Source organism: Acartia tonsa, chromosome 9 (genome assembly GCF_053477335.1).
Source record: "Acartia tonsa isolate MP-2025a chromosome 9, ASM5347733v1, whole genome shotgun sequence".
Taxonomy (NCBI): domain Eukaryota; kingdom Metazoa; phylum Arthropoda; class Copepoda; order Calanoida; family Acartiidae; genus Acartia; species Acartia tonsa.
The window spans coordinates 21,165,633-21,191,792 of NC_137268.1; the positions used below are offsets into that span (position 1 = coordinate 21,165,633).

General features: G+C 35.4%; 1 protein-coding gene across 1 annotated transcript in view; it reads left to right on the top strand.

Annotated features, from left to right (window-relative positions):
* Nucleotides 1-398: 398 nt before the first annotated feature.
* Nucleotides 399-26,160, top strand: part of LOC145328485 (metabotropic glutamate receptor 7-like) — a 131,590-nt gene continuing 105,828 nt past the window's right edge. Inside the window, exons 1-8 of the mRNA XM_080172187.1 lie at nt 399-449; nt 3,716-3,784; nt 7,171-7,234; nt 8,549-8,611; nt 9,114-9,181; nt 11,286-11,337; nt 12,470-12,520; nt 18,449-18,500. Of these exons, the coding sequence (XP_080028313.1) occupies nt 409-449; nt 3,716-3,784; nt 7,171-7,234; nt 8,549-8,611; nt 9,114-9,181; nt 11,286-11,337; nt 12,470-12,520; nt 18,449-18,500 (460 nt within the window). The 5' untranslated portion in view covers nt 399-408. The remainder of the gene's footprint in view (nt 450-3,715; nt 3,785-7,170; nt 7,235-8,548; nt 8,612-9,113; nt 9,182-11,285; nt 11,338-12,469; nt 12,521-18,448; nt 18,501-26,160) is intronic.

The following is a 26,160-nucleotide window of genomic DNA, read 5'->3' on the forward strand; positions in this document are numbered from 1 at the left end:
TTGTCAATGGGGGTGCGTAGGCAGGTGGACACCCCCATACCCTTCTTCTCCACGTTTCCGCTATAAAATGAAAAAGAAATTATGTTAAATATCAAACACAATTTTAGATAGAAGTGTTAGATAGAAAGATTTCTTTATTATAAATAAAGAATCAATTTGGCTAGAAAAACAGAGATGATGAAAAGAATTTTAAATGTATGTTGTATTACAGTATGGCTTCGAAACCGATTATTATCCGCTGGACTAGAACTGGTTTTAAACCGCACTATAACATCATGTTTCGTCTCGTATTTTTACGAATAATAAAACAAAAATATCGGGCAATCGGGACAAACAAAACTGTAACAAATCTTTTTAATTTTTCTATCCGCAGAATAATTAAATAACTATTACATTTCAGAATAATAAATGTTCAAAATTGGGCGTCTCAAAGCTTTTCATTTTTGCAGGTAATTATTTTAATCGCATAAGATATTTTTGAACAAAAAGATCTATTAAGTGACTCAATATATATAAATTTTTGGACCATGGAAAGAAAACGAAGTAGCGGGTTTCGTCGTTTCTTCTAACGAATAGCCTGTGACACATCAAAAATGTAAATTTTAGGAAGGTGTCAGGCATGAGTCTAGACAAAACTGTAACATGCTAAAGACGTTGAATTTTTAAATATATACGGTGGGTTAATTATAAAAGCATTTGCAATGCCTTGGACTATAAGCAGGTTAATCTTTTAACAAGTCAAGGTTTTTTGTACATGAAATTGGTGGATATGCCCCTAGAGGCCTTCTAGGACTTTTTATGTTGGCCTGGTTGTGGTACCCTCCTCCAAAATAATTATAAACCTTACAAGAACCTATGAGAAAATACATAGTAAAGGAGAACTATATCGTTTCACCGTTTGTTTAGCAAGATCCTTCGGTATACAAAGAAAGACAGACACACAAACAGACATCCTGTTACTTTTTATGAGGACTATCAGAAGCTTAACCAAATAAATGAATAGAGGGGACACGAGCTATGGAAATCTACCCGCGGGGATGCGGACCCAGTTCCGTCTTTCAATTTGGCTCTGAATGTCAGCCAATAGTTTCGGAAATATTCATACAGCCTACAAAAGTGCTACAAAAGAGCAGAAAGTAATTTGTAATCAAACGAAAAGGTCCTCACCACCAGGTGGTTATTCTGGGTTATACATCTATTTTGTTATTGCTTCACCTATTAAAAGTCCGCTGTTATTGGAATTCATAGACGTCCAAGGGGGGGGGGGAGTGGAGATTATCACCCCCCCCAAAAAAAAAAATTCATTTTACTCCCCCCATTTAAAATTTACCCCCGGGGTAAAAAAAATTGCGCCATTTTACTTCCCCCCCCCCCAAAAAAAAAAAAAAACAACGAATTACCCACCCCTTAAATTTTTTTTTACCACCCCCCCCCCAAAAAAAAAAAAAGCTTGGACGCCCCTGTATTGGATGTTATCGTCCTTGTTGGTAGAGTATGCATTTTTTTATTCATATTCTCAAATTTCTTCTTGCAATGACAACATTAAATTTTAACTTTATAAATTGTTTCAAGTTATGTTTTTACATTATAGAAATATTTCATATAAAAATTAGCATTGTTTTTAAAATAGCGATTTTTGGCGGGATTTAGAGCTGCGGTTATTTTTAGGAGGCTCTCCTTTGACCTTTGTTTTTGTTAAAAAGAGCCGGTTCAAACTTCATCAATGTTTTAAATGAAAACACTTTCCAAATGTAATCTGTAAAAGTTTGAAGAGTAATCGGTTAATTGGTAGTTTCCTATATCTTACTGGGCACATAACTAATTACTTACTTATGTGTAATTAAAACAAATATGTATGTTTAAATAAGTGAAATTTCAATTCATGTTTTTAAAAGCTACAATTACTTAAATAAGTATTGCAAATTGGATCGTATCGAATTTTACAGCACAATAGCGTCAGATTGCAGATTGCAAAAAGAATAGTTCCCCTGCAGTATCATATGAAGTTACAAAAGTTTTCAATATGCGACACTTTATATTCTCCAAGTGATTTCTCTTTTTGACACAAATTTAGTCAAATTGGACATTTTTAAAGTGGATGTTTTCACAAACTGGCGAATTAGATAAGTAGAGCAATAAAAAATAGACTGAATTCATTTTGACGTTTTGTCACTACGATTTTTAAATTTTACTATTTTAATTCAGGAACTAAATGGACTATCAGAGCTGATTTTTTTAGACGGACGAACTGACCCAGGATTAGCTTTGGTTTTTTTAAAGTGCAAAGTTGATATTATGGATTATTTCACAATTGTCAACGGTAAATATTTTTGGGAGTACTAAACTATTGCTAAAATTTATAATCATACATTTTGTCAAAACATCCATTTTTAAATATTCTTTAATTCATGAAATCGGCATAAATTTATTACATTAAAGTGATGATAACTACGCATTTCTAGTAGCGAAGCTACTATATAACTATGGTATGAATGCTAATATGTTCAGGTTTTCTTTAGTGAGGAGTGGGGGGATGTAAAAAATCTTAATAAGGAGGGATTAGATATTTTTTTTAATTGAAAGGGGAGGGTTGTTGACACACACATTTTGGTCGAGAAATGTTGGGAATATACCTGATATTTAAAAACCATGGCGCGAAGTGTCTCAAAAAAGTACATTTAAATTACCAACAAAATTTAATCCCTTGTCCCTCCCCTATCCCCCCAATTGATGTTAATTAGCCCTCAAATACAGAATTTACATTTAATGACTGTATAGAGTAGTTTGATTTATAGTCCATTTTAAATAACTTTCTCATTGTAAATCATTTCACAAATATAGTTTCAAGGCTCCAAAGATGCCAATTTTAGGACATAGGGTTGAACTAACCCCCCCCCCCAAAAAAAAAAAAAAAAAAAACAACCTTAATTTGGAAAACCCTAGAAAATATGTATGAAATATTATAAATTGTTACGAAAGTTTTAAAGTTTATGCTATTTATATAAATTTTATTCTAAGAAAAAATCTTCAAGTAATTGAAATAAGTTTTTGTGAAAAATCACATTAGACTTTGTTTACACTAATATCAGTTCCATTGAATTTTTATTACATAATCAAATATGATAAATACATAATAGCAAAGCTAAAATAATAAATGTATCAAATATAGATGTATGATCCAGACAACTACCTCGCCCTCGCAAGTGGCCGAGTCCCTCTTCGTCTACCAAAAAATTAGTTGTTTTTTTGTTAGGTAATCGGCTGTGTTTATATTTTCGACGCTATTAGCTTATTTCAAAGACCCAATACAAAATCGTGACATGGTCCACCCCTGTGGCAGAATAACATATAGCTGTTATTTTTTTATCTAAATAATTTATGAACGAATATAAAGGCTTCACTGTAAAAGATAAATTTATCGGTTTAGCGTTTAGCAAAATCTTTCGGTACACACATACACACACAGCCTGGACGACAAACAGGCATAAGGATTTATAAAATTACAGCTTATTTTTGATTGATTGATTGGAGAAAGGTTTTTAGTTTTTATTATTATATTATAGTAGAAATTACAAAAATATCTTTTAACCAACAAAAAATATTTGTAAAGCTTTCCTGAATAGTACAACTAAATCGCATTTCCGAAACAAAAAACTAATACTTCAATTAAAAAAGTGATTACATAATTTAAACATAAAGAAAAAAATCTTTTTAGGATGAGACCTGCCTTTCCATGGTTGTTATTAAGCATGATTCTCTACTCCACAGATGCTAGAGATACGAGGTAAGCTTCTTTATAAGCGTAGCTGCTCTCCTTACCGTTGCAATTTAATCCATCCGTTCCTAACATATTGAAAAAAAGCTATTTTACAAATAACAGTCGATAAAAGTATGATAATATAAAGAAGTATGATTGCATCCAAATTGAAAAATCAATTACGAACGAATTTAATTAATTAATGAAGAGCTACAATCCTAATTAAAACAAGGATGACAACATCCATAAGTAGCGAAGCACAAAAAATCGTCGATGGGAATACGTACAGGTAGATTTAAAAGGTTTTTACTAAAATCAAGAATAGATTTATTGGATAAAATAAACATGAAACCTTGTTTTATTTTGCATGATGACGATGGTCAAAGTAAATTATATTAAAGATGCTCACAACAATGGGAAAAATTATTTTGATACAGATATCCCATAAAAGTTTGAAAATTGCATCAAAATATACAAAGATATGGGGAAATATGTAAAACATATAAAAATAGCCAAAAACCTGATAAAAGGCAGTCTGGCCGTCATGGTTGTTTTATTAAAACGACAAAAAAATTAATTTTTAAATCCTTAACTTAAAAAATTTGGAAAATCGGACCATATACACTGAAGATATGGAAAATAGTGTTACATATATAAAAATAGCCTAAAACCTGCTAAAAAGGCAGTCTGGCCGTCATGGTTATTTTGTTTAAAAGACGGGAAATTTAATTTTGATATATATAACTGAAAAATTTTGAAAATCGGACTATAAACACTGAAGATATGGAGAAAAATGTTAAATATATAAAAAAAACAGCCTAAAACCTGCTAAAAAGGCAGTCTGGCCGTTATGGTTGTTTTCTTTAAAAGACGGAAAATTTAATTTTGATATCTATAACTGAAAAAATTTTGAAAATCGGACCATAAACACTGAAGATATGGAGAAAAATGTGAAAAATATAAAAATAGCCTAAAACCTGCTGAAAAGGCAGTCTGGCCTTCATGGTTGTTCTTTTAAACGACGGGAAATTTAATTTTGATTTCTGTAACTGAAAAAAATTTGAAAATCGGACCATAAACACTGAAGATATGGAGAAAAATGTGAAAAATATAAAAATAGCCTAAAACCTGCTAAAAATCGGTCCGAACGCCAATGATGTTTTATAGTCAATTGTGCTCCTTAATGATGGGAATGTTGTCAAAAAATTTCAGCATTCTATCTTTTATAGGAGCTGAGTAAATCCCATTTCCCCCATAGCGTTACGGACTGACGGACTGACTGACGGACGGACAAAGTGAATTATAGAGTAGCTTCGCTACTAAAAAGACAATGGTAAATCTAACTTGAATTAGGCTACAACAACTTTCAAAAAATTAAACTTTCCAATTTATCAAAATTTATCTTTTGGTTACTCTTTACTAAATTGTTATAAATCTCAACAGAAATTCTTTTTTTTAAAGTTTCTTAGTGATGAAACAATTCTATACTGAATTAAATTGTAATTGAACTGCTTCTTTCATACTGACTTAACAACTTGACCCAAACTATTTTTTTAAAATTATTTTTGATTTCAGATCTTATAAATGTTAAAGTTGAATAAAGAACAGTTAGACTTAAGTAAAGCTTTTGACAATACTTCAAAATAAATTATAATTGGAGTAGAACTAAAGTTGGTTGCTCAATTTAAACTTTTAACGATCATTATTTAACTTTCAGACTATGGTAAAGTAAATATATTTGTTAAAAGAATTTTTAAAAATTTTCTTATTTTCCTCGTCACATTTTTAAATAGCGGATCTTTTCAATTAGTAAGGCACTCTAGGAATGTAATACATTTTGTACAGAAACGAGAGGGGTGAGTATTATCAACCCCCCCCCCCCCCCCCGCCTCCCTGCTAAAATTGCGAGGGTTGGTATTTCCTCTAGGAATCTATCCACCCTATGTTGGCTATTTCGTTTTACAGCACACTGACTGTCACGTAAGAGGCTGTCAATATTTTTGGTTATGTGTCATACCCATGCTTCACACACTTTTTTACAAAACCATTTAATTCACTTATTCTAAATTTTAAATCAATAATTGTTAAACATGAGATAAGATAATATTATGATTTGTTATTCAGACCTAACAACACCCAAACAAAGAGCTTTAGAGTAGCTGTGTTATTAAAAATAAGTTTAATATGAAGCTTTTTATAGTACCTATAAAAATGACGTCATTTTTTATAGGCAATATGAACAGCTTCGTTTAATATAAATCTGCATTAAACTAAAATAAAGTAAATTTTTTGCTGCATTGCTAAATTTAAAATAAAACAAGGACAGTTATTTATAAAGGTAGTGAAATAAAATTTAGTTAATAAGTAATCATAAAGTTTAAATTTGTAAAATTATTTTCCAGTATGGCTTCGAAACCGATTAATATCCAATAGATCATAACCGGTTCTCAGACATACTGAAAAATTATTTATAGCTTTGTATTATAGACAATTTTCCAAGAATATTAAATACAAGTCATTAAATTAATAGTTTTGTTGGCCCGAGGGGCCTCCGTCACCTCGGGCTTAAGAAAACTTGTTTTAATCTTATAATTTTTCATTTTGTTATTCGAGGAAAGATGTCTATAGTACGATGTGATAAATAACTATTATGTGTCTATTTGGTACTTGCCTTGCTCAAGAGTTAATGATTTTTGCTTAAGCCAGCGTGGTGTAGGTATTTACTGACAAATCATATTTATAAATTGCTCCGCTACTAAAAACTTAAAGAAACAACATTTACAAACAAAACAAGAAAATGAATTAAATTTGAAAAATATATTTCTTTTGTGAGGCAAGAATTCTCGTACAATTTAGGTTTATTAAATTTTGGATTACTTAATAAATTACTTTAATATCTTATACATGTGTCTTTTTATGGTCAGAATATGTAAATTGTAAAAAAAATGTAAAATTATAGAAATTTTATTGTTAATATTCTTAACCAGACTTCGGCCGCTGGTCTATTTTTAAAAATCGGTAGCCGCCAAAACTCTGTTGCTTGTCAAGTTTTATAAAATTCAATAAATGACAACCCGTAGCAAAATCACCTTTATTTATCACAAATAGAAAAAGGTGCTTTGACACAAAGTGGCGGTTGAGCACTGAGACCCCTCCCATCTAATCAAATTAATAATAAGTGGGGTTTTAACTTTTAGGTATAATTTTCTATTCCTAACCCTTTCGAGGGGCACCCCGCGGGACATATGTATGCGGTGCTGTATTCCAGCGGGGCTATCCAGTACACAAGTTAACCTAACCTAACCGGACCTAAAGCAATAAACAGACGTAGAAATACCCTCCCCCCCCCCCCACTATTTTCAATGTATTTTAAAATAAGAGAAGTACTAATTCTGAATATATTTTTTTCTTAGGCGAAAAGTTGTAAGTTTGACAGGAGATCTAATACTCGGAGGTTTATTTCCGATGCATGAACATGTAAGTCTTTTATATTTAGGAAGCGAGACTACTCTATATCAAGGTTACACTACGTGCAATTGCATAAAAAGATGTCTTTTCGCATCTTTTAGTACTTCTACCATTTGACTAGGTGTAATTTACTTACTGGGTCCTAGAACAAACACAGGGATGACAAACGTCGAAGTGGACACTTCACCTAACCTATTTTAAACTATATTATAGGTTTTTTAAATGCCTAACCCCTGGGGGCCGGGGTTTTATTTGTATATTCATATCTTTACCTAACTTAGCGTGTATAGAAATAGTTAATTAACTGAATATTTTAGAGACTGCGTTTGTCCACTCCGACGATTGTCACTCCTGCGTTTGTACTGGAACCATTTACTGAACATCTAATAATATTTTTGTAACTTTTTGGTTTTGTGATTCGTTTTGTGATTCGTTACATAGAATTGTTGTTATCCTATAAACATTTTAAAATTAAAAAAAAACATTATATTTACGTTCATTCAATTAATTTTTTAAAAATTATTATTCAAATACCTCTTTAATAGAAAAATGAAATGTCAGTTAATGAAAATTATTAGATTTGTCTAAATTACATTAATTAAATGTTAATTAAAATGTATATCATTTAATAGTGCAGCTTTTAAAAATCTTAAATAGGCTTGCCCGTCCGTCCGTTAGTCCTTCAATCAAAGCTAAAAACACAGTATTGTTTTACTACTGGATTTTAAAAATTTAACACTATAATAACCAAGTCAATGATTGATTGTTTATACCAACCATCAATTAGCTAAACTACTGGCGGTTTCCCTGAAAGTTTCTAGTTAAGCATAGAAACCCTCTTCCTCCCACTTCTTATTTTGAAATAAATTGAAAATAAGGGACCGAAGGGTTAGGTCATCGTATGTATAGGCCCTACAGACTTTGGAACATCGCGTTGGTTTGGCATAAGGATAAAAAGGGAAGATGGTTGTGCTAAAAATCCCTAAAGGTGTGAGTTTTGAGGCTTAAAAGTAGTAGAAGTACGGTAATATTCACTAAATAAGTGTATTTCTTATTGTTGTTGTTGTTGTTATTGAAAAGAACTATAGACATTTTTAAAAGTTTTTATCGTTTTTCTACTGTTTTTAACTTAAAACTCACAATTTTTACGGATTTTAAGCGCAACCTACTCCTCCCTTTATTCTCGAATTAATTAAAAAATATGAGGTGGGAGAGTGGGTATTCTATTCTTTATGCTCGTCTTCACGTTGAGGGAAAGCACTATTTTACGTATTTCAAATTAATGTAAAATTATTCATAACAAAAGTATTTAAATTATTATAGAATGTAAGTGAAGCAACGAAAGACTTTCCATGTGGTGAAATTAAAGAGGAAAAAGGAATTCAGGTTTGTTTTTCAATTCCATGTATTTATCAACCTATCAAATTTTATTATATCTATCTATGTATACATTTATCTGACTAACAGTTAATTAAACAATATATCTATTTATTTATCCATTATATTATTCACAAGTCCATGTATTTATCTATCTATCAAATTTTAACCTTTAACCTATTTAACAATTCATATTTCTATGTATAAATATTTTCATCTCTCTTTTTATAAATTTATCTATCATTCAATCAAAAAATCGAATTATCTATATATATTCGTTTAAATTTATTATCTATTACTCTCTATCTATTATCAATCGATCTATCTTTTATTTTATCCATGTATCTGTAGTTTCATATTTTTCTTACTTATTTCTACATCAATTATTTAACTATCAAACTATCTATCTATCCATCCAGATCAAGTAATTTATAAGTTTATCTATCTATCAACTACTGAACCTATCCAACTATTTATCTAATATATTTATACCCTCTTTGAATTTATATAGAGATTGGAAGCTATGTTGTACGCTTTGGATGAAATAAATGCTTCCCCCAACCTTCTTCCAAATATTAGGTAAATACTAACGCATTTGAATAAAAAGGCATATAGTTTTTACAATTTCCAATAATTCAGAAAATAATGAATTCTCATCATTTGTATGGTCTCTAAAACAAAGTTTCTGAAAAGGGGACTAGTTGTTTTTCGCATCATTTTATAGACAGTTTTCCGCGGACATTAAAATAAAAAATTATAAGATTAAAAGCAGTTCTGTTAGCTCCGTGGAGCAGAAGGACCATGATAACAAATATGGTATTAATTTTATGATTTTTATTTTATTCTTCATGTAAAATTGTCTGTAATACGATGCTATACAATACATGATTTTTCATTATGTCTGAGAACCAGGTCTAATATTATTCAGTTTTGTAGCCATACTGGAAAAGATTTTCCATCCGTTCTATGTGATTCGCATGTCTGTACACGAGTGGACAGTAACTTTTTTTTATTTTAAAAAGACATAAGTTTTCATAAAACTAATCTGGTTATTTTAATATCTATGTGAATTTATATGTCTCTAAATTAATAAGTCCATACATATATATGTAAAACCTAATGACTCAATCTAATTATAAAAAAAATATTAGCTCGGGGAAAAAAAAATATTTTTTTTGAGAGAGAAAAAACTAACTGACTAGGAATTCAGGGAGGGGGACATTGGGCTGTTAATTAAAGTAGTCCCCAAAGTTTTATAATACTGTTTTCTGATTTGTTGGTTCAACAACTTTGGGGACTTTTATTGAAATCGATCGGTTGGTTTATTAAGTTGAGTGTCCAAACGTTCCAACCACTAATAAAAATCTATAGTTAGTAATTTTATAATTCATCATTGGGGATGTTAATCGATTTATGGGCCATTGTCTTATCACTTTAGATCCCTGCTATGAGTGAATAATATTAATCAGGTAAAACCTGGGACTGATTAGCTTTGGACACGTCGTTACAAAATAAAAATCTGGTAAATTTGGACAATGTAGGAAATTTTTGGGAGTATTGAGTTTATGTTAAAATTATTAGACACTACAAGTTCTTTTTTAGAAGACATATAGTTCAATGGCAGTTAAATCTGTGCTTTCAGTTCTCTATCGAGCACTAAAACCCGGCTTCCCTAACCCCTGCGGGCGTTCCTATTCTTGGCAACACCGTACAAATTATAACCTAGCCTAACTTGACCTAAAGTAGTAAACAAACAAAGTAATTAGTTCTGAGTTTAGATTTCGAGCCTTGAATTATCTATAATACAAAGTAGATTGATGTCTGTCCGTCCGTCTGTCTGTTCGTCTGTCTGTCCGTCTGTCCCTTAAGATCTCGGTAACCACTGAACCGATCGGATTCTACTCTTCAGGGTGTATACCTATTGGTCCTTTGGTGGTTTTAAGCTATTTTCTTGGGTGGGGGGTCACCCCCAACCCCCCCAAAAATGAAAATCCCCCCCTCCCAAAAAAAAATTCACACTTCACATAAATTATTGGCAGCAGCACCAGAATTTTTTTTTAAATTACCTCATGGGGCGAAACCGCTAGTATTTTATAATACGGATTTTTAAAGGCATAATGATTTTTCTTTGGCCTAAATGTCCGTATAAATTTTATCTCCATACGAAATGAATGTATTGTCGCAACATATTTGAACCAGACAGCACTTGTAAAGATTTCCGACGTTGATTGCAGTATGCTGACAACGACGCGAACCATTCAAATAAAGATCTTTACATTTTTTTCATCATACTTATATTTCGACAGGGATCTTAGGGGATAAGACGATGGTAGATAATAATAAACAAAATAACCCCTTTTGTAGATGAAAAAGTTTAAACACTGTTAGTTGGAACGAAAAATCCAAATTTTTAAAAAGTACTCAAAAGTTTTGAAACAACGCATCAGATAACGTGGTCATAAAACTTTGGGTACCAGTGTTATTTACAACTCAATGTCCCTTCCTCCCTGTATTTCAGGGATATGAAAATGTAAAAAAAACAGGATGGAGAGAAAAATTGTAGTGTATGTACATTATTCTAGTACCCAAAGTTTTAAAAGAATTGCGTACTTTTTGTATAGTTTATTAATGATATTTTAATTCTAAAATAATGAATGTATTTATTAACTGTTTATTTTTTTAGTTTGGGAGCCATGATTTTGGATACCTGTAGCAACCCTAGCTATGCTCTTGAACAGGAATCATTATTTATATAAATATATGGATAGTTAGATAGATAGATATATTGATAGATAGATTTAGGACTTTAGATAGATAGATAGATATGCACATAGATATGTAGATAGATAGATAGTAGATATGTAAATAGATTGATAGTCTAGGACTCTAGAAGCCATGATTTTGGATACCTGTAGCAACCCTAACTATGCTCTTGAACAGGAATCATTATTTATATAGATAGATGGATAGATATCATATATGTAGATTAGATATATAGACAGGTATATAGATAGATAGTTGTTATAGTTATCTAACATTCAATAAATAGGTTAATGGATAGATTGATATGTAATTGGTTTAATGGATGGATAGTTAAACATAGTATTGGTAAGGATTGATAGATAAATAGAAATATCAGTGGATGGATCGATAGATTAACTTAAAACTTGGACGAATTTATGGATGAAAAATGTATAGATAGATAGAAGAACGTTATAATACTATAAAAGGATACAAATATGCTCATTTATTTGACAAAACTATTCGCTTAAATCTCAGGAAAGGTTAGATTTACTTTTGGTGTAATAGAAACATCTTTACTCAGTGTGGACTGGACATCCCCCTACCCCCATTATTATTTACATTCATAATTCGAAATGTATGTCTGCCTATTATCTTTATTTCAGGTTATTTGTTAATATAAATAAGATAAATGTTATTTGGTTTAACCCAGAAAACAACATATCACTTTTTATTCCAATTAAAAGTGTAAACCTTATTATTTTTTCTCAATTAACGTATCCCCTTTTTTACGAGTGGATGTATAAATTGAAAAGGGAGAAAAAAGGGAAAATGTTTTTGTAATGTGGTGTGATTATATAAATGATGATAAACTCTACACACACAACTTGGCTAGATAGATAGATATATAGATAGATAACTAGATAGACAGACAGACAGAGAGACAGAAATACAGACAGACAGACAACAGACAAGCAGCTAGACAGAAAGACAGACAGAAAGACAGACAGACAAGCAGACAGACATGCAAAAATACAGACAAACAAAAAGACAAACAGACAGACTAACAAACAAACAGAAACAAAAAAAGCAATCTTTAAGAAAAATAATTAATGATTTGTAATTCAGTCTATGGAGTTCGTTCGAAGGTTTATGTCAAGCAATAAAAAGGAAAAGGTAAGTTATATTTTCTTCTTTTGCGCAGCTGCGCTTTGGTTATATCCTTGTTTAGTTCATATTTTTATTCATGCGTGCCGATACTATATGTACACATTTTTTTAAAAATCTCGTTGTATTGTATATAAATAATTAAAAGACATACATATGTGGTATTCGGCAACCCTGAGCCATGTTCTGTGGCAACCCTGACCTTGGTTCGGAGAAGGGCCGAGGGCCCTCCCCCGAGTACCAGGGAAGGGGTCAGCCTGACCCCTCCCTATGCTTTAAAATTAATGATAGATTTTGACAGCCTTATTATGGTTAAGCTGCATTGTTTGGTTCCCCCACCCTTTCCAGGGATGGGGGATCATTATTGCCCAATCTGATTAATGTGTATGTATTTATATTGATTTTGCTTTAGTATTATTTATTCCAATCTGTGTATTTATTATTTGTTGTATTATAAGTTAGTAACCTTTGGACCCTGAATAAAGTAACATCTGAATAGACTTTGTTTGTTATTTAGTGATAGCTAGAGAAGCCCAGCTTCTCTATAATTATATGTGTTCACGTCTGTTCGCACTGCCGTAATCATTTGAACTTGGGTAACGGCCATCTAACCGAGGCGGTTACCACAAATTGGTGACAGCTGTGTGAGATTACGGCAAAACACAAGTGTAGAGCAGACGTGCAGCTGAGGTTAAGGTACTCCCAGCAGTGAAACTGGCAAAACTGACACAAGCAACCTGAATTACCCACCCTGGATAGCAAGGTCTAACTCTGTATCCGGCAGTTGTGGAAGCGAAAGACCACGGAGAGTGGCGGAACCAGAGCTGCGGAGAGCAGCGAAATCGGACGAAAGACCGCGGAGAGCGGCGAAACTCGACGGAGAACCGCGGAGAGCGACGAAATCTAACTGAAACAGGCCTGCGGACGGGCTGAAACAGGCCAAATAATTGCAGACGGCTGAAAACAGGCCACTATTTACTGCAAAAGATAGCGGGATCCGAACCCACGGCGCTGCAGGACGGGACATTCCCTGCCGCCACCACCCGGATTCGGACCCACGGCGCTGCAGGACGGGACATTCCCTGCCGCCACCACCCGGATTCGGACCCACGGCGCTGCAGGACGGGACATTCCCTGCCGCCGACTGGCTGAAACAAGCAAAATAGCTGCGAGCTGTGAGCGAAAATACGAGTTAACTCCAAGTATCCTGAGAGGCTACAGCGCAGCCACCCATTGAGAAAAACAGATATTATATCAGATTTTATGGATTACCACCCTGGTGTGAAGGCTAAACAATAGATTTATGGGCAGGGTTTGGTAAATAATTGCCGTGGATTGTGATAAGCCAAAAATAGAACTTGTGATAAGCCAAAAATAGAACCTAGGTGCAAGCTAACAATGCATTGGTAAACAATCGGACCCCCAAACCTGCAGCACGGCAAATACACCCCCTATCCCAACGGAAGGGGAGGGGCCACCCATAAATTGAAGCAAATACAATCGAGGTGACATCTGATAAGCCAAGGATTAAGGGAGAAGCCCAACTCCCTTACAACCCAGTCACCTCAAGCCTGCGGCACCCCCCTCCCCACCTGGGGAAGGGCGGCTTTACCCCGTCCCCTCATGCGTTCCCCCTTCTCCCCACACTCGGATAAGTCCGTCTACCGTGCGGAGACAGAGACCGGGAGAACGGAGCGCATTTCACGGGTTGCGCAGCGGAGCTCGGAACGCAACGAAAATCTGACGGACAAAGGAGATAAAGCGGACCAATGAGAGAGCAGATTGAGGGATAGATGCGCGTTTCACCTGTGTGCGCACTCTGACGGCGCGTAGGCGCGTTGCGAGAAAGGGGATTTCACGCACACACACACACACACAGGAGGGGAGCTACTCTATAGCATACAACAGATATATTTTTAGAAAAAAACTTGCAAAGCTCCTCCCCCCCTATCTACAGTGTGATAAGGAAAACTAAATCAGTTCCTGACAGCAGTTCAGACCCTCAACAACTCTCTACACCTACCAGCTTACCCTAAAGCTGAGAAGCTAGTGAAAAAGTACCCTAGTGTACACCTACTTTATATATTTGTAGTTCAAACTACCAACCAAGTGATAAACGGTAGCGGTTGCTAGAATAGTAACCATAAGTGTAGGCAGCCTATAGTGTTGACTTAGAATTAGTGCCCTGTCGCTGAACCTTTGACCCGATGGAGCAACAACAAGCGCAAGGAGGCGACCAGCTCCAAGGATGGCTCCAGGACAATCCCCAGCCGGCTCCAGCCGAGTACCGCAAGCTGATGCTGAGTAACCTGCCGGAGTACCGAGGACTGCCCAAGCAGTCCTGGAACTCCCACATCCGCTACACCAGGAGGTGCCTCTGGGCCATGAGGTACATATCCTGCAGCAAGTTAAGATCCGGGAGACCACGGGATATAGCTGTCAACTCACAGTGTCCCAGTGGACATTTAGGTGTGGAGTCTGGGGCCACCTGAAGGTGACGTCGGTCCCCACCCTCATGCGGCCAACCAAGATTGACCCAGAGACTTGCCGGGACCTGGCCCGGAGCCGAGTCTACACCCTGCCAGGCAAGACCAAGCCATTGACGTTCCAGCTGAACCACCCCCTGTTCTTCACCCTTGATATAGTGGGAGCATTGGTCAACAGCCCCGAGGGGGTGGGTTGTGAAGGGGAGGACGTCCATTTTGAAGGCCAGCTGTACCGCAATGAGTTAGTGCTCTAGGAGCGACGGCTGCTGGTCAAGGAGGAGACCTAAGTAGTTGAGAACGGACGGGTGGAGTCCCAGTCCGACCACCTGACCCTAGCGTGTCCCCAGTCCGAGCTGTCCTGCGTCACTGGAGAGGCCACGTACATGTGGGACCACCTGGGGAGAGATTGCCCCTTGAGGCTGATCCGCAGCCTCCAGCCCAGCCTGGTGATGGATGCATTCCTGGTTGACCATCAGGCACAATTCTTTATCAACATGACTACCCCCACCTCGATAGTGAACTGCGACTTTGAAGCCCATGCCACCAACCACCCAGTATTGTTCGTGGCAGCCGACCCGGCCGCGGCAGCGTTGCCCAGAGTATCGGCTAGGGACGTGGATGTCCCCCTCCAGGCCCAGATACACGCGGGCTACATTGGATTTACCCTGGAAACTCGGATGCGAAGCGCAGCAGCAGAAGAGGTAGCGGCCAATTGCTGGAAGCTCCAGCAGCTAGACCCGGCCCATCCGGTGCGTGTCCAGGGGAGCACGTTCTCTATTTTGAGGGGAGATGTATTGCTCCAGCTTACCTGCCAGCGTAATAAATACGTGGTAAGGGAGAGCAATGAATGTTGGGACAAGGTGCCGGTGGAGCCCACAGGATTTGTAGATGCTGTGACAAAGGTGTATAGCGGTCACGCCACCAAGATTCCCTGCTCCTCCACCTACCCCCTAACTGTACACGCCGAGGAAGGGTGGATAGAGCTAACTCCAGCCCCTAAGAAGAGGCCGCCCCCGCTGGATACACCCAAGCAACTGCTGACCGAGCCCTTGGATGACTTTAGCTCGGGAGGGTTGTACTCCCAGGCCGAGCTGAATGATTGGCAGCAGCTACTATCGTTCCCGGCGTATAAGGCCGCCATGCTGACCGGCCTGTCGTATGGCTCATGCATCCAGCAGGGCAGCTGTTCAGCCACCGGAGACCATGGAATGGTGTCCTATAATATTGACCGACTGGCGGAGGAAGGGGAGGAAACCCTGGATGTCTGGGCTGGATTCAGACAAGCTATTCACGAGTGGGGAGATGGCGCAGCCATACTGTGTCTGTTGCTGTTGATTCTCAAGCTACTGGGAGACTTAACCATCATCTCCCTGGCAGCTGCACAAGGAGGTGTACGTGCCGCCCTGAACGCGATGTCGCAAGTATTTCTGTATCACCCAACCTTGTATCGTAAGGCCTTGGCCAGGGCCAGGATCAACCATGCCAAGTCCCGGGACTTTTCAGTGGACTGGGATGCCATTCCGATAGTGGAAATGACCGCCTAGGCAAGCCTGGGCCGCACTCCGGAAAGCCCCGCGGCCCCTCGGGAGGCCAGGCTGTCGCCTAGACAGTCAACCTGGTAGCCAGTGCTCCAGCCGCTGCCACCGCCAACCAGAATGCCCCGTTGCTGACCGGCCCAGCAGCGGCCGCGCCCCATGGCGGCCTGACACCCGCTGGCGCTGAGCTACGTGCCTAACAAAAGCCAGCCTCTACCTTCTACCCCACGTTGGGGGCCCATCAACTCTGAAAAGCACCACTAGGATTCCATTGAATTGTTAACCCTTGTAAATAACAGTCCCATAATGAGCGGGCCGAAGGCCTCAACCACTGTCGGAAGTCTGGTGGGGAAACCCCCTCCCAGCCTTCCAAGGGGAGAGTTGTGGCATTCGGCAACCCTGAGCCATGTTCTGTGGCAACCCTGACCTTGGTTCGGAGAAGGGCCGAGGGCCCTCCCCCGAGTACCGGGGAAGGGGTCAGCCTGACCCCTCCCTATGCTTTAAAATTAATGATAGATTTTGACAGCCTTATTATGGTTAAGCTGCATTGTTTGGTTCCCCCACCCTTTCCAGGGATGGGGGATCATTATTGCCCAATCTGATTAATGTATATGTATTTATATTGATTTTGCTTTAGTATTATTTATTCCAATCTGTATATTTATTATTTGTTGTATTATAAGTTAGTAACCTTTGGACCCTGAATAAAGTAACATCTGAATAGACTTTGTTTGTTATTTAGTGATAGCTAGAGAAGCCCAGCTTCTCTATAATTATACGTGTCCACGTCTGTTCGCACTGCCGTAATCATTTGAACTTGGGTAACGGCCATCTAACCGAGGCGGTTACCACACATATACATGTATATATAAAACATAAGTATAATAGTACAAATAGAAATATAATAATGTTTTAGATTAAATCATAATGAGGATAAATCTTATGTCATCAAAACAGAGAGATTAGTTTAGAGTTATAATGTCTTTTCAATTTTGCCCTTTTATCTTCGGATGGGAAGTCTACCCTATCCCAATTTAGGTTTAGGTTTTAAAAACAAAAAGTAAAACAAGAAATTGGAGGAGGATTTTTTTTCCTGGCGATTTCTCTTGTGAAGATGTTGTTACCCTCTCCCAAAATAACTATAAAACCTCTCTGGACCTTTTGTAATGGAGAACCATATCGGTTCAGTGGTTAGCGAGGTTTTTTTTGGCACAGATAAACAGATGGGACAGCCTGTTATTTTTATATAAGGACACAGCTTTGTTGTATGTTTTGATCAATACCGCGTCATAACTAAAGGCGTTCAAAATGGTACAAACTGCTACTATGTCAGGTTACATTAAGAGTTTAAAATGAATAGATTAAAAAAGACTTAACTCATTACCATGCACAGAACTTCTAGACAAAGGTCAGGCAATCATAGAGTTGGTTGTTTTTAGTGTGTACTGTACATGCACTTTATCCGAAAGATTTGGTTCATGAATACACCAAAAAATGTGTATCCCTTCCTCTAGAGGTTATCCAGGTACTGATATATGTATTTAAGTGTCTCTTTCTTAGATATATTATTGTATAACAGACAATATAAATAATCTGACATGCAACAATGTTCTTATTGTTTTTATAATATTTATACAAGCGGCTACGCCCCTATATAACTATAGGTACACTTGAAAGTTAGAGAGTCATTCTAAAGATTATGAAAATAACTTATATTATTCTTTCAAATGTCTTTAATGCCTATTTTTTGCTTTTATTTTTACATTTTCATGTACCAAATGACTTTTAAGAATAAGTGTTTTAGATATATAACAGCACAAGCAATTTTAGAGACATTGGTTAAAATTTTTTTTAATTGGTTTATTTAGGATGTACGGAAATAGGCCTCAAAAATATCTTCCATGTTTTTATCTTAGGTGAAAGCGAATTGTTCATCTAGTGATGCGGGTCCCTCACAACCAGTTGCAGGTAATTAGATAGATAGATAGATTTGTATGCATAGATAGAATGATAGATAGATAGATATTTTGAAGGATAGATTGATAGATTGATAATCCTATGATGCGGGTCCCTCACAACAAGTTGCATGTAATTAGATAGATAGAAAGATAAATTAATGGATAGATAGATTGATAGAAATATTTATTAATGGGTATGAGGTTGATAGATAGATTGATAGATAATTAGATTAATAGATAAATAGATTGATGGATAAATAGATTGATGGATAAATAGATTGATGGATAGATATTTTTTTGATATATAGGATGATTTATAGATAGGCTGATGGAAATATGTATTAATGGGTATGAGGTTAATAGATAGATTGATAGATAATTAGATTAATGGATAAATAGATTGATGGATGAATAGATTGAGGGATAGATAGATTTTTAGATATATAGGATGATGGATAGATCGGCTGATATATACAGGGTGCGCCACATAAAACCAGACTTTTTTTAAACGGCCATAGCGTCAAAACTACTTGACCAATCAGGACGTTTGACCTCACTATAAAAAGCTTAGGTAGTGACCTTTTAGCACAAAAAAATCTTTGGACAAAGATTGGCTCGTACTCCAAGCTGGCCGCGCTTATGTTCAACAAGGCAGATTCGAAATGCGCTGGTGGTATAATATTGATTCTTGACTAGGGCCCACTAAATCAGACCTCAGCCCATTTGAAGATGAGGTAGAGTTATGCAACTTGCTGGGGATACTGTTAGATACATAAGTAAGACACTAGAAAAGACTAGAGCTCTCTATCTAAAATGGCTTGGCTGTAATACTACGGCAAAGTGAAACGTGGCAGATTTAAAGATGTCAAAAACGTCAAAAATCGTGAAAATTTCTTGATTCTCGACGTTAGAGACCCATATGGAACTTAAAAACTCATTTTTGACTATGTATTGCGCTTACAACCCTAGCAGAATCTTCATGCCATTTCCAAAAAGGTATAGAATGTCGTCATAGCTCAACTGTGGCCCAAATGAGAGCCGCCGTGTTGAAGGGCAGCTTGATAGTTAGGTGAATTTGGATCCTGCGGTTTCTCACTTTCCTAAGGAAATGGGGCCTCCCAGCAGCCCGATCTTAATTCAATCGACTTTTGGGCCTGGAGCTACTTTGAAGCATGCACCAATAGACGTGCCCAAACCATAAAGACCTCCATTATTGCCACTATCAAGGAGAACTTCGCCAGCTTGGAGAGGTACATTTTGACCTGGGCCTGCCGGCGGTTGAGGAGGCGGGTGGAGGCGGCGATTGATCCTGGCGGCGATTTTATTGAATGATCTAATAGTCATATACATAGTTAGCTTCCCAGTTTTTAAAATTTAATAAAATCTTTAAAATTGACGATTTTATGTTCATTTGTTCACAAATTAGAAAAAGTCCGGTTTTATGTGGCGCACCCTGTAAATAGTTTGATTAACATATATATTGAGGAGTAGATAGATTAATAAATACATCTATGGTAAATTTTTGGATTAATAGATAGATGGATAGATTTATTGATTGGCAGATAGATTGATGCATAAACAGATTAATGGATAGATAGATTTATGGATGGACTTTTTGTAATTTGAAGTTTCCAAGGTATCAAATTTAAAATGACATTTGAGGTGATGCATTTATGTACTTACAGGGAACCAAAAAAAAATTTCAAGAGCAAAGTATTATAACTTTTAATAGAAAAGATTCCTGTAGCAGTATGGTATAATTTAAAAAGCTTACCGATACCAAAAGATCCTTATATTAATTTTAAACATGTTGATTTTTTAAAGATATTTAAGAATTTGTATAATCAAGTCTAAAAAGACAAAGTCGATATTAAGCAACCCTTTTTTCAAGCAATATTGCGATAGATTTAGATTTTTGGATCTTTTCTTATATGGATGTTGTCATCCTTGTTGAAATTGAACTTTAAGCTTAGAAACTTTTTTTGAATCACCCTGTCTTTACTGCAGATGCATCCAATCTTTTATCAATATTTCAATATCATACAAAATATGTGGCAAGTTTTTTTTTCTGGGACAAGATATTGTTAATCTGAAGAAAGACCTTTATTTCAACTTTACGCCAATAATGACAAAATTAATAATTTGTCAGTGTATTATAATACAAGAACATGCTGTATTTAGTTACTAACCTTGGAGGGAGGGAAAATTATGTTGTTTATTATATTAGTCCCCAAAGTTTTATAATAACGTGTTCAATTGTAATCTACAGAAGAGGTGATTTTGTGAATCATAATTGGGGTACCATTGTCAAATCCCTTTATATCCCTATTAACCAACAAAAAAAATCAAAATAAACTCTTATATTTAAAAGAAAAAAAAGGTTTTTTTCAGATAAACAATCCTCGATTCCTGGTTTTTTTCAGCTTTTCAAAAACTTTTGAATATTTTTTCATCTAATATTTATGATTTGTGAATTTTAAAGAATACTTTTTATTTATTGACAATAAAAAAGCTTCAAAACTTTTTAAAAACCTTTTTGCACTTTTTTTCAATTTGATCTTTTTCTTTGAATATCATTGGTTGTTTGTTTGATACTAAAGGTGTGTGTTTGTGTGTGTGTGAGAAGAAAGGAAAAAGAGAGTGTCATTTGATTGGACACATTCTAGTAGTATTAAAAGTAGCTACGCTATGAATATATCAACTATTCTTAGAAATTAAAAACTGCTTGTTATAAATAGAATAGGTATCATAAGTGCATAAAATGTTCATTAAAAAATCTATTAAATAATAGCTTCATTTCTAAGAATACTCATAATATTGAATATTGAACAACTTTCAAAATAAATAAATATAGAAATCACACTACCTATAAGTATATTCAAGAATTTAAAAATATACAACGATAAATACTACACCTAAGAGGTAAATATTTAGGTATATCTATTTGAAAAATAGGTGCACATATGCTTCAATAATTACATATTCTATTTTACTTCGGATTATATATTTAGCTCATTGACTTAACCCATTAGTGACGAACCGGGTATTAAAACCCGGTTCCAGAAAATGTAAAAAAAACGGTTTCCGGCTTCATAATTGCATCATTCTCAGTATGAATCCTCCCTCTACTACCCTGGCTTTCATTTCCCCCTGGAGCAGGCAGTTTTGCTTACTTCCGATTGCCGGTATAGCTCAACAAAGTTTGAAAATCATGAAAATCCAAAATACCCCATCTAACTTTTTTGTTTTTACAGTAAAGTCGCTGATTTTTTTCGTGAAATCTAAAGTTTATTGACAAGTACATCTATTTGTGAATTCCTTTTATTCAAATTATAATTTTTTATATAATTTTTTTATCGTTTTTTTACGCCCTATATAAGCCCGGTTCGGCACAGGAGTCAGGAGTCTGAAATTTTTATTACCCGGTTTTACTAATAGATCTTTTTTGACAACAACAACAAAACAGGGTTTTTTTACCCGAAAACGGCGGCACCTATAGCCGAAACACTAAATTTGAAATAAATTGCTTTGTATATTACTTGTAGCTCTATAGATTACATGAGGTTGTGTAGTTTTCAATTACGGATCGTATCAAAGTTCTAAAAAGTGTTCATCTCACTTTTGGCGTTCAAAAATTACATTTTTCGATTTTTGGTCGAAATAACCGGGTTTTTACTACAAAACCGGGTTTTAATGCCGGCGAAAACCGCCCAAAACGGGTAATAATGCCTGGTTGGTATTTATGGCCAGGCCGAACCGGTTTTTTTTTTCAACTTTCCTGTGCACGCCACTAGAGCAAAACAAAAAATTGGAATTCCGTTTTTACCATTATAAAGCTTCCCTGAGATTTTCAGCTCGATCGGCCCATAAAAGTGGCGCTCGGCACTAATGGGTTAAAGAATGCATTTCATTAAGCAATTAAAGAAATTCTGTAATTTGTTTATGTTGCGTTTAAGTTTCTACGTAAAAGCGAGAATATTAATATTTTAATTTCAATTTTTTGTGATTTTCTTGGAAGGGTGGTGGTACCTTCCCTCAAAATAGTTATAAACCTTCCCGGGACCTATGAGAAGCTACTCTGTTAAGGAGAACCCGATCAGTTCAGCAGTTAGCGAGATCCTTCGGTACAGACAAACAAATTGACATCCTGTTACTTTATTATAAGGACTAGCGGCTACGCCCCTAGAGGCCTCTAGTGGCATTTAAATGTTTTTAATTTAGTTTAAATATCTAATTTGAGAAATAATTTGTCTATGTTATCATCTCTTAAATTTATGCTTCTACGCAGCGAGACTACGCTAGCGACACTATGCGGCGAAAATATTTTTTAAAATTTCGATTTTATTGTGATTTCTCTTGGGAGGGTGGTGGTACCCTCCCCCAAAAAACCTTCCTGGGACATATGAGAATCTATCCTGTTAAGGAGAACCCAATCGGTTCAGCGGTTAGCGAGATCCTTCGGTACAGACACACAGACACACAGATACACACACAGACAAACAAACATCCTGTTACTTTAGTATAAGGATTAACAATAACATGATGCAATTACTATTTTAAACCTCATCATATGTATTTTAATATTACTAAGGAGTAGAGTGAAAATCTAAATATACATATCAATTCCCATTCTTTTACAGATACTTTACAAAGAAATTTATTGGTTTCTTTAGAAATACAAGGTTTTATTCATTCAATGCAATGGTAGAACTGATGTTATATATCAATATATTTTTAATTGTAGTTGATTCATCTTTGAATTTCGTATTTATTTTCTAATCATACAAACGCGTTTTAAAGTATTACTAATCACTGACTGCCGTCCATATTTTGCTTCTTTTGTGCCTTAAAATGAATTGTCAGCTAAAATAGAAATCCTTAAGTAACAAGATGTCTGTTTAAGTGTGTTAAAGCTGAACCGATGTGTTTCTTCTTTACGATGTATCTTCTAGAAACAATGTTTTTTTTTACTTTTTCTGCTTAAAACTAAAATTGATAAAGGGCAGGGGCCGACTCACCCCTCCCCCCCCCCCCCTACCTTAAGTGCACCTAAAGGGACATAGCAGCTAGTATAAATGTAAATTACTAAACTAAAAAATTGCTTTAGAAAATTCAATTGTTACTAACTGAATGAGAATCAGTATAAATATAATTTACTCACGAATAAATTCCTTAACCGGTGTACTTTTAGAGGTTAACAACTATATAAGTTTAAACACATATAATGACAAAACATATACATATATACATTAGATCTTTTCATGAAAATACCTTTTTTCGAATTTCAATCTTCTGCTAACCTAAAAAGTTACTTTAGGGGCCTAGAAATATATGTACAAAATTTCAGCTCTCTATCTCTACTGGCGACCTAGCGCCAGGCATGTAAAATATCAACAGATAACGGTAGCACGGCGGTTTTAACAATATCTCAGTAATGTGCAGGTTTTCAGCTCTTCTGCATATTTCAATTTAAACACATAAGGCCAAAGATATTATATCCAAAAAATCTTTTGTCAAAGTCTACTCTAGACCTAGCGCCAGTCAGTTTTCTACAATCATGCATTTTATACCTGTGAAAAATGAAATCGCCAGCGCTAGGTGTAGAGTAGACTTTGACAAAAGATTTTTGGGATATCATATCTTAGGCCTTATGTGTTTAAGTTGAAATATGCAGAACACCTAAATTCACCTTCCAAACCATTCTCTAAGCATTTTAATTTTTTTTTTGAAATAACGGGATTTCAAAACTGCCTTTTGAAAAGGCCTAAAAAATATCTTTTTTTGTCCCTTTTTTCACTGTATATAGTTACAACTTATTAAGATATTATTCTCAGTTAAAAAAAATAGGCGCTTCCAGCACCCAAACCGGCAAAAACAGGCAGTTAAACTTCTGAACCCCTACTTAACCCCCTGACAGACCCCCCCTCTATATCGGCTCCTGTTACAGATAGAGACGTAAAACTTTTTTCTGGTTGTTCATGTGTATTTTTAGAGAATTACTTTTTCTAGTCATAGCGGTCAGACCGCTCCTTATCCGCTTTTTAGCATCCAGCTGCTAAATATTAAAACAGCTGTAGAGCGGCCAATTTTAAAGCTATGAAAACCAAATTTTATGACAAACTATTATTTTTTATAATAAAAAAATACCTTTTTTGACCATCGCCGAAAAACAACAAATAACGGAAACCTCCAATTTTGGCAGTAAAACGGCCAATTTTAAAGCTAAGAAAACCAAATTTTATGACAAACTATTATTTTTTTAACGGCCAATTTTAAAGCTAAGAAACCCAAATTTTATGACAAACTATTATTTTTTATAATAAAAAAATACCTTTTTTGACCATTGCCGAAAAACGACAAATAACGGAAACCGCCAATTTTGACGGTAAAACGGCGGTTGGCAGCGCTAAATAATATTTTTATCTGTTTATAGTTACAACTTATTAAGATATTATTCTCAGTTTAAAAAAATTGGCGCTTCCAGCACTGCTCCTTATCCGCTTTTTAGCAGCCAGCCGCTAAAGATTAAAAAAGCTGTAGAGCGGCCAATTTTAAAGCTAGGAAAACCAAATTTATGACAAGCAATTATTTTTCATAACAAAAAAATGCTTTTTCTGACCATCGCCAAAAAACGACAAATATCGGAAACCGCCAATTTTGGTAGGAAAATGGTGGTTGGTTTTATCTGTTTATGATCACAATAAAAGACTACATACAAAAATTGGCTGATTAAGGTCTAGAAAGGGTCAAGACAGTTAATTGTTTAAACTAATGTAATAGATTTTTATTTTAGTCAGATGCCAGACGCAGACAATTAAAAAAAAATAACATTTAGAAATATTATCAATTTGTCTACAAAGGGTTAACAACAAAATCAAAAAATACAAATCTGATTATTAAAAACATCAAGATGATCTTCTCTATAAATTTTATTTGTAAAGCATTGATATTTTTATCAAATAATATGACAATGATGACAACATTAATAAGTGATTAAATACAGACAAAAAATAGGATGACAACATCCATAAAGACAAAGCTCTAAGATCAGAAGTAAGGACAACTCTCTTGTAATTACTTTTGTAATATCTAATCAACCTTAGTAAAAAATAAGATGAAAATTAGGTGTTCAGGTATGATCCAGCAGGATATAATCCTCCTAGTCTTCAAATAACTTTGAATGGCTCCAGTGTATTTATTTTTTTACTCATAGACTTAAAATTGTAAAATTAAGCTTATCTTACATGCCTACATGACATATTAAATTTTTTTTTTAAATCAGCTGTTGTTTCCAGCTGACCGCAGCCAGTGGCGGCAGTCCATGTAAGCTTCAAATCAATTAAATATTTTGATAAATATATATTAATTCTTGAGTAATAATAAACTTCCGTGAATAGTAAGGCCATGACCGTTTGGCCACTCCTTGACCGATTTTTAACTGATTTTTTATTTCCTACCTGTAGTTTTGCCATTTTTAAGCTGCCTGTAGCGGAATTCTAAAACAGCTCTAGACCAGCCAATTTTTGTATGTAGTCTTTATTGTGATCATAAACAGATAAAACTAGCGCCGCCAACCGCCGTTTTACCGCCAAAATTGGCGGTTTCCGTTATTTGTCGTTTTTTGGCGATGGTCAGAAAAAGCATTTTTTTTGTTATGAAAAATAATTGCT